Source organism: Chaetodon trifascialis, chromosome 3 (assembly GCF_039877785.1).
Source record: "Chaetodon trifascialis isolate fChaTrf1 chromosome 3, fChaTrf1.hap1, whole genome shotgun sequence".
In the NCBI taxonomy this organism is placed as follows: Eukaryota; Metazoa; Chordata; class Actinopteri; order Chaetodontiformes; family Chaetodontidae; genus Chaetodon; species Chaetodon trifascialis.
In genome coordinates, this window is record NC_092058.1 from 18,743,075 (window position 1) to 18,752,406 (window position 9,332).

At 42.7% G+C, this 9,332-nt stretch overlaps 1 protein-coding gene across 5 annotated transcripts in view; it reads left to right on the forward strand.

The window, feature by feature from the left end:
- Positions 1-9,043, forward strand: part of foxp4 (forkhead box P4) — a 91,057-nt gene extending 82,014 nt beyond the window's left edge. For all 5 annotated transcript variants that reach the window (XM_070958521.1, XM_070958516.1, XM_070958518.1 and 2 more), the window contains 4 exons: positions 2,655-2,776; positions 3,385-3,451; positions 4,563-4,735; positions 5,779-9,043. In XM_070958521.1, the coding sequence (XP_070814622.1) occupies positions 2,655-2,776; positions 3,385-3,451; positions 4,563-4,735; positions 5,779-5,926 (510 nt within the window). In that variant the 3' untranslated portion in view covers positions 5,927-9,043. The remainder of the gene's footprint in view (positions 1-2,654; positions 2,777-3,384; positions 3,452-4,562; positions 4,736-5,778) is intronic.
- The last annotated feature ends 289 nt before the right edge of the window (positions 9,044-9,332 follow it).

The following is a 9,332-nucleotide window of genomic DNA, read 5'->3' on the forward strand; positions in this document are numbered from 1 at the left end:
CTCTCTTTCTCTCTCTCTCTCACACACACACACACACACACACACACACATACACACACACCTGGCCTGATCCCACCATTGTAGGTGCTGACCCATTTCTACAGAAACCTCATGCTAATTTGAGTGTCAGTTCCTCCAGAGAGAGGGAAAGTGAGAGAATGAGCAAAGGAGTGAAAGAGACAAGGGGGAGGAGGGGTGAGGAGAGACCTCAGCCTTCGTCTAATAGCCCTAAACCAAGGAGGGGGTGGGGGGAGTGGGATGATGATGGAGGGATGGAGGGGGGTGCGGAGAAGGTTAAGAGACGGGGCAGCTAGGAATATCTTCACCTCCTCATCTGACTTTTATGAATTTTAACTATTAATGTCTGGTGTCTGCTTCCTGCGCCGTTGGCCTCGCAGACCTTTAAATATAGCTCGGCAAGGCCTTATGTATTTATATAGCAGCCCGGTGAGTCAAATAGGGCCGTAGAGATGTATGTCCTTTAATAAGCCGTTATATTTCATGAGGACAGCAGCGGTGTCAGGGAGTGGAAGTCATTGATCATAGGAAAGAAAGGAAGGAGAATGAGGAGGAGATGAGAGAGAGAGAGCAAGAAAGGGATGATCGAGAGAGGAGAGGAAAAGAGTGTTGTTGTCAAGATGCTCCGTGATGGGTTGGAAGCCTAAAAGGTTTTATTTTGTGTTGAGCTCACCAGAGAAGCAGTCTGCAGATGCACCTGGTATGATTCACTTTTATATAATTCACATGCAAAGAAAATTAGAATAAAATAACATAGAATAAGAATAAAAAATGCAGCCCATAGATCAGATGCTTCACTTTGACTTCCTTTGGTGGAATGTAACTAAGTTTACTCAGTTACTGTATTGTACTCCATCACCTCTAAAGTGTGCTTACACATGAATGCATCAGTAATAATTGTCCAATATTGTAATAAAATATATAATAGTGTAACAATCACATGGGCCTTTTTTCTGCATTGAGTACTTTTACTTTACATACCTTTAGTACTTTTAGCTGCAAAAATGGGTTTACTTAAGTAATATTTTCAGTGCAGGGCTTGTTCTGTTTTTGTAGTATTTTCACAGTGCAGTATTGCTGCTTTTATTTAAGTAAAAGATCTGAATACTTCACCACCGTTGCAGGTCTCCACAAATGACATGCTTGTTTATTCATTCCTTCATTTTATCATCTTACCTGCTCACTTGTGCTCCTGTTTAGGATCATATGGGAGAAGCTTATCACAGAATGCATCGACAGCAGAAACTCAATATTCAAATATTTCCAGTATAAAGACATCCACAGTATCACCTGTGAACCTTAAATAAATGTAGTCTCTTGGTTTCTTTTTCTTTATTTGCGAAACACAATTCTGTCTTTCTTCCTAAAATTCTGCCTCCAGTTGTCCCCCTCACCCCCTCCCCAGCCTGAGGGAGTGGAGATGAGTGGCACATGTGCTGTGACCCACTGTAAATGACTGCTAATGTTTTAACTGGGAGAATTAGGCTTTCATCACGGAGACGAATGCAAATAGCACTGCAATAGCACTGGTGTCTGGCGTGTGTGTGTGTGTGTGTGTGTGTGTGTGTGTGTGTGTGTGTGTGTGTGTGTGTGTGTGTGTGTGTGTGTGTGTGTTTGCACTGTCAGGGTGGCGGGCGCAGATTGGGGTCAGACTCATTTACAAAACTTAGCATCACGGCTCGGGGGTTGAGGGGATGCGGGGGAGAAAGGGTTCCTCCGCTGATTATGGCTTGTGTAATTACGTGTGTATTTGTGTGTGTGTGTGTGTGTGTGTGTGTGTGTGTGTGCGTGCGTGCGTGCGTGCGTGCGTGCGTGTGTGTGTATCTGCGTGTGTAATTACGGCGAGGAGTGATGCATGCCTGGCCTGTCCCTCCCTCTCGGCTTAGAACAGCGTGTCAGAGAGAATATGCAGGATTTAATTATAGACGAATTAAAATTGGTAATGAAATTGGGCATGAACAAACTACAAATAGCAGATGAAAAGGGAGGCCTGTCCCTGGGGGGGTGAGACGAAGATAGCCGTGTGCCTGCCTGCTTGCGGTGCCTTTGGATGTGTGTGTCTATCCGTGTGTGTGTGTGCTGATGATGACTGATAAGAAAAATCCTGAGATAAAATTCCAGAGAGCCTCTATCTTGTATTAGCACTGTACATGGAGCTACTTTCGGCCTAAGCCATGGGTAAAAATAGGACCCTTATCCTTAGGTCAGGTGCTTAAAAGGTGACTAAACGCTGAGCTGGGAAGCATTGTTTGTACTGAAGACACTCTGAGAGAGAGTTCTTACCTCCAACTATGGAAGAACTTCAAGTAAAGCAACAAAGATAACAATTTCCGCTGGTGTTGAGTTAATCTTTAAGGACACGTTTCCCGTTAGGGGAAGTCATGGAGTATCATTAAATTTAGGATGTGTAGCTCAGATGGTTTAAGCCAGGGAATTTTTCAGAAATTTACCGGAGACATTGGGGAATATTAGTGAGTGTATAGAAAATCCAGGCTGAAAATCACTGTAAAATTAAATGTAAAAATTGAATCAAATTGCATATTAAATGATAAATTAAAATAAATACCCCATGCTTATTGATTTGATCTCCAGTCGTGTTAAAGCTCTCCCTCTTTCCTCTCTCTCCCTTTTCCCAGAATGCTGTGCGCCACAACCTGAGTCTGCACAAGTGTTTTGTTCGTGTTGAGAACGTGAAGGGGGCCGTGTGGACTGTGGATGAAGTTGAATACCAAAAGAGGAGACCACCAAAGATGACCGGGTAAGCACACGCACACACACACATACTCACCATATCACACACATTTGTTTTCTTGGTGCACAGTTGAGGTTGATGTGAGTGTGAGCTTATGGGTCCTGGCACAATGATTGCCTAAATGGACTCTCTATTATTACCAAGAGGCCAACACAGCAATCAAGTTTTTTTTTTAAAAAAAAAAGGCTGCCGGCTTATCGTGTACGTACTGTACTTTATGTGTGTGTGTGTTTTCCCCTGTTTGTCGACACCATTAGTAAGCAGCTGTGTGAGATGCAGGAGAGGAAAAAACCTTGTTAGCGTATGTAAACAGATGTTCTCTCCAACCGCCAGAGAAACCAGGGATAATTGCACACACACGCATCCACAGGCACACACACACCTGCACGCCAGATATTAGACGCTTTCATATGTGTGTGTTTTAGCATCTGTTTACAGTCTGTGTGTTTCTGCTTGTAACAAACGTATTTGTGAGATTTGTCAAAGTGCTTTGGCTGAGATGACATCTTTCCACACATGCGCTCAATCTGTGATTCTCACCCCACTCTCCCTCTCTCTTTGTATGTGTGTGCATGCATGTGTGTGTGTGTGTGTGTGTATGTGTGCTTGTGCAGAAGTCCCACCCTGGTGAAAAACATGATTTCAGGCCTGGGCTTTGGATCCCTAAATGCCAGCTACCAGGTAAGGAATGCCCTCTCTTCCTCCCACCTCTCTCTCTCTCTCTCTCTCTCTCTCTCTCTCTCTCTCTCTCACTCTCTCTCTCTCTCTCTCTCTCTCTCTCCCACACACACACACACATTCACATGCTCACACACACACAGAGCAGCCAATTGCAATCAAGGGCACTAATATCAATTCCCTCTTATAATTAGCAGATTCCCTAACGACGTTCACACCACCTCCTCCCTCCTCCTCCCACACCAACACACACTCTCACCTCCCACCTCACTTTCTCACACATGCACCATCCCCACCTCTGCACACACACACACTCGACCCATCTCTCTACTCCTACGCAGACATACACACCGATCCCACACACACATGCAATTTTGCTACTGAGATGATTTATAGCGTCAAGTAGTTGTCAATTAAGGTTACCGCATAAAATTATCGCCTGTCCCAGAAAATCCATCGCTGAGCCGATGAGAATTCCCCTCCTTTTGTCTTTTTTTTTTTTCCCGTGTGTGAGAGGGGAGGTGGGGTGAGTCTCTCACTCACTAGTGTCCAACCTGTCTCATCTACAAACAGCTGGATGTGAGCGTTTGGAGAAGTGACAGAAGCTGCCCCCGTTGATTTCGTTGTTTTCTCCTCTGTAGACACTGATGTTTCACAGTGTTTACCTGCGTGTGTTTAAGTCGAGGCTGCGGCTCGCTTAACAATCCTGTTGAGACTCTCGTGAACTCTCACACACGCTCCTGACAGGGACTTTAATGTACAAGTACAAACCATGATGGGGAAAGTACTGTATATAAGTGCCCCCTAGTGGCTTGTCAAGTTCACTAGCAAGTTAGTGGATTCAAAAGTGCTCCATATGGAAGAGCTCTCATGTTTATTATACTGTGTTTTACATCTTGTTACGTGTCAATTATATATAATTTTAAAGCGATGTACTAATTGTGGTGCACGGATCATTTCCACACAGCATTGTATGGTGTCACATACCACATTTGCCATTGCAATTTATTTTTTTCAATTTTATACATCATATTTTAAGAAAAAGAAAACTTGAATGTAACCCAGTTCCTATTTAAAGTGACACCTCTGTGTGTGTGTGCGTGTGTGTGTATAGGCGGCTCTGGCAGAGAGCAGCCTGTCCCTGCTGAACAGCCCTTCCCTGCTGACCCCTCCGTCTGCGGCTAGCCTCAACATGCTGCATGTGGGCCACGATGATGTCAGCTCCACTGTGGAGCAGGTCAACAGCAACGGGAGCTGCAGCCCCACACTCAGCCCTCAACAGTACAGGTACACATGGACGTACATGCACACATGCACAGGCGTGAAGATAGAAGCAGACAACACGTGACTGCTTAAACATTATTCTCCTTCACTGAGCATCTTTACATTAACTGTGTTCGCACTGGCCAGTGCATTAGGCTAATAATGACATTTTTATGAGCAGCTCAGTGTTTTCTACCATCTTCACAATGGAGTCATAATGGCGATACTGATATTAATAGAGCTGTCTTTATAGACGGCAGCTGATGAGAGAAATCAGTTTAAGTGTGAGAAAATCTGGACAATCTAAGACGTGGTGAGTGTAAGTTCTGCTTTAATCTATCAGCGGTGGAGGAAATATTCTGATGCTTTACTGAAGTAAAAGTACTAATACCACAGTGTAAAAATACTCACAAGTGCACAGCCTGCATTGAAAATGTTACTTAAGTAAATGAATGTTAATTATAGTCAAATGGATTTAAAGTATTAGAAGTGAACGTACTCAATGCAGATAAACGTCCCTTATTTTCTATAGGACTGCAGCTAATGATTATTTCATTATGGATTAATCTGCTGATTATTTTCTTCACTTATTCATTGATTGTTTGGTTTGTAAAAATTCTGAATATATTGAGAAATGCTGTCACAACTACCCAGAATGACAGCTTCACAATGCCTGTTTTGTCCAATCAACAGTTCAAACCTCAAAAAGATTAAAACGATTTGATTAGAAAAGCAACAAAACTTCAGATTTGTGAAGATGGAAACATGAAACAGTTGCAAACTAATTTTCTGTCACTGACTAAATAAACTGCTGGCTGTACTTGAGATGCATTATTTTTTGCAAAACATGTTACAAAAATTCAAGAATGCTTCTTTCCAGAAACACATTTGTACAGAAAATCCTCAGACAAGTACACTCATTAATGGGAACTATAACAGATGATAAAATGGTTTTAAATCTTTTTTGTGCTTTGCTTTGTTTTCATTGTGATGTTTTTTGGTGAACCAACGCTCTGCTATTGGTCCATTCTCTCGCCCCGCTAACCGCTGCTCGCTCTCTCCTCCAGCCACCCGGTGCATGTGAAGGAGGAGCCCACTGAGGTGGAGGAGGACAGTCGGCCAGTATCCCTCCTGGCTGGCGTCACACACAGCCTGCCATTGCCGAGCGACGAGCGCGACCTCGAGGAGGATCTTCCCACCGAGGAGCTGGAGTAGGACAGACCCGAGACGGAGATCAGAGGGACGAGACACAGCGAGATCAATCCCTCGTCAGTGTGAAGACGAAAAGATAGCTACAGTACACTTAAGAGAAAAGAGAGAAAAAAAGAGAATGTTTGTTTTTTTGTTGTTGTTTTTAAGAAAATGCAAGCAACCAAGGACAACATTGAGAAACTCCAAACAGGGTTAGATGACCTCCGTTACTTTCAGACGCAAAAACAAGACTGTGGAGCACTGCTTTACCTCCATGTGTTTCTTTTCCAACACTTGGCTCAGAGGTGTAACACCACTCAATGCATACACACTCACACACAGGCACACACACACACGCTCAAACACACACACACACACACACACACACACACACATGCACACACGCACACTCATTCACTTGTCAAACCATGTGTCATCATCCTCCCTGGTCAAATCAGCCTCTGTGTAGAGACCCCTAGAGGTTGGGACACACACTCTCCTCCTCGCCTCACTGCTCTGCATACACCCTTCTCACTGTTGTCTCGGGCCGCCCGGTTAGCCGTTTTTATCTCTGCGTCAGTTGAGAAGACACACAGGTGTGTGCGTGCGGGAAAGAGGAAGACACACACAGACACAGGATCATGTGTATATAGATTTGGAGTAGTCACCAGGGGCTGTGCGGTATACCTCTCCTCCTTCCCCCTCTTTGAGTCAATCACTCGCTCTTTCATTTTCCTTGATTTGATTGAAATGAAACTGTTGGGCTTCGAGGTGGGAAGGAAGGAAGGAAGGAAGAGCGCTTTCAAAGATTACCTCCAACAGTGCTCCAACACTTCTGCCGAGCAGGCTCCTGTGTGAGCCCCCCGGCGAGGCTGACCCGACGGAGGCGGCGCGGCCCTGGTCCCTGTCCAAACTTCTGCCCCCCAGCGAGACGCTTAGTGACGGACATCTTTTAACTCTTTGCTTCTAAGTGAGATAAAAAAAAAAAGAAGACATTTTCCTACCCCACCTCCATCCCTTCCCATCCCACCCCCACCCCCCGGAAAGACTGCAGGAATAGGACCATGTGGTGCTGTCCTTCTCCTCTGCTCCGTCTGTTGGACAGAGGGACGAGCTTGGAACACTTTGACAACGAGAAGAAAAGAGGTGAAGCAGAGAGAAACGAGGGAGGAAGCGTCTACAGAAATATTGTGACTAAAAAAGAACACTGTTGATGATTATGGAATATAACGAGAAAAAAATGTGTGGTAGCTTTTGTCATTTCTTTTTTATTTGATGTTATTATCATTGTTTATTTTTGAGGATCAATATTTCCACAGTGGTGTTCTGTTTCGACGTACATTTTCTAAGGATGCTGTTTTTGTTATTGTATTGTAATTTGTTTGATTTACTCTGGCTGTTCACACCATTCCAAATGAGTATTGGCAAAAAAACGAAACAAACAAAAAAAAAAAGCGCAGTATTGTCCCAACTTGTGATACCTGACCCCCACTCCTGCCCCTCCCCCTTTCCGCCCCATTTGTAGCAGGCAAGAAATTTGGAAATAGCACTTAAGGTTGCCATGATCCAGACAGATTATTTAACAGCTGAATCTTCTTTTTTTTAATTCTCTCTCATTCACTTGTTTTTGGTTGTGTATTTAGTTGAGGAATATCAGTAATGCTTTAAAAAAATATATATTATTACTGCAGTCAGAGAATACCTCATCCCACAAAGGTTCTGCCTGGAACTGTGTCCAAATTGATAAACAAATAAGGGGGAACTCTTTCTGTGGGACACCAAATGTGGCAACTCTGCTCAGCTTCGATTCAAAGCTCTATGGTTGTAATAGTTACTGTGTAGAAGCTATCTGCAATTCACTGTGTGAGTTTGTGTTAAAGGAATAGCACGTGAGATTTCTTTTTTTTTTTTTGCTTTGTTTTCTGTGAGCATAAAAGCATTACTTTCTCTACAGTGCCATACCAAATTTAACATTTATTTTAATCTATTATCTGCTTATTCCCATTTTATTTTTGTTACAGGTAACCAAAGAAATACGTAGAAAACCAAAAACCCTGTTGTTTATTTTGCCCTTGTTGAGTTTCTTTTTTTCCCCCTTTTTAAAAAATTGGCCAAAAGACAACAAACCAGGAGTTTGAATTCTTCTTATTGTACTCATTTAACTATTGTGTTGAAATTATACATGACCTACAGTGCTGACCATTCCAAAAAACCAAAGTGTGTGAAGTAAACTAGAATTGGAGACATCAAAGCTTTTTCATGAGAAGCGGTAATGAATGACTCACATTAGGTTTGAGGCCAAAAACTAGTATTAACAAACCTTGCATGGTTCTTCTGAAAGACAAAAAGAAAGAGAAAAGAAAAAAGCACTTAGAGGTGAAACCCTGTCTCTCCCACGCTCAGGCTGAACCGTGTTCCAAACACGATCCTAGGACTGGCCCGACCACTGTATGAGCAGGCCTAAAAACGAGGCACTTGTGAGGCATTTGAACACAACATATATGTACCTTTAAAACCTGAGATGCCAACAAAAAGAGAGGTTAAATACAGAATGAGAATATTTGGCTCTGTCGAATCAACCTGGCTTTACTTTTCATGGTGCTGTCGCAATTTGGAGTTTTTCAGATAAACGAAACCTCTTGACATGTTTGTAGTATTTGCAGGAAGTGTGCAGTAACATGGCATGTCAAATCTATGGACAGGGAGGAGTTATCCCAAAAACATATATGTTACAATAAAGAGGGAACTACAAAAATAATAAAAATATACCAATGTAAGAGGAAAACAACCAAGGGACATCATGTAATTAAAAGTTTGGTTCATATTTTCATACTTTTTCTCAAACTATCTCTTGCACTTCAGACGATTTTTCTTATTTAATGAAAGAACCTTTCTGATGACTTTGTGTTCAAACAGGACTGTTTCCTGTCACATTAGAGACTGATTTCTAACTAAGTACAAAGTGGCAGACAGGCATCTTGAAACGAGATAAAAACCAAAAATAACACTACCTCCTTTTCAAAACGGTTCAACACATAGCCAACGGGAGACTGAACTCTCTTCAATATTTTTTTTTCTCCATTCTTCCTGGATGATAATAATGAATGCCAAAATTGTTGTTACACTTACTGTATGACTGACAAAAAAAAAACAAAAAAACAAAAAAAAAAAACAGGCTATTTGGCGATCTGGACTCCCTAACGCATCTGCTTGAGCCCAAAAACATAGAGACGTTTCACTTTCCATGGAATTAAAAATGACTACCTCTCCTTAAACCACATCTAAAGCACTCTCTACGTCTCAAAGTGTGTTGTGAAGTGCTCACCACATGCGAGAAGTTTTCTGTCAGCTGTGTAAAACTGACCATATCCCTGCACCCGGTTCGCACCGAGCTACGAGAACAGCCTCTCAGCTGACTGCATGTGTGCAT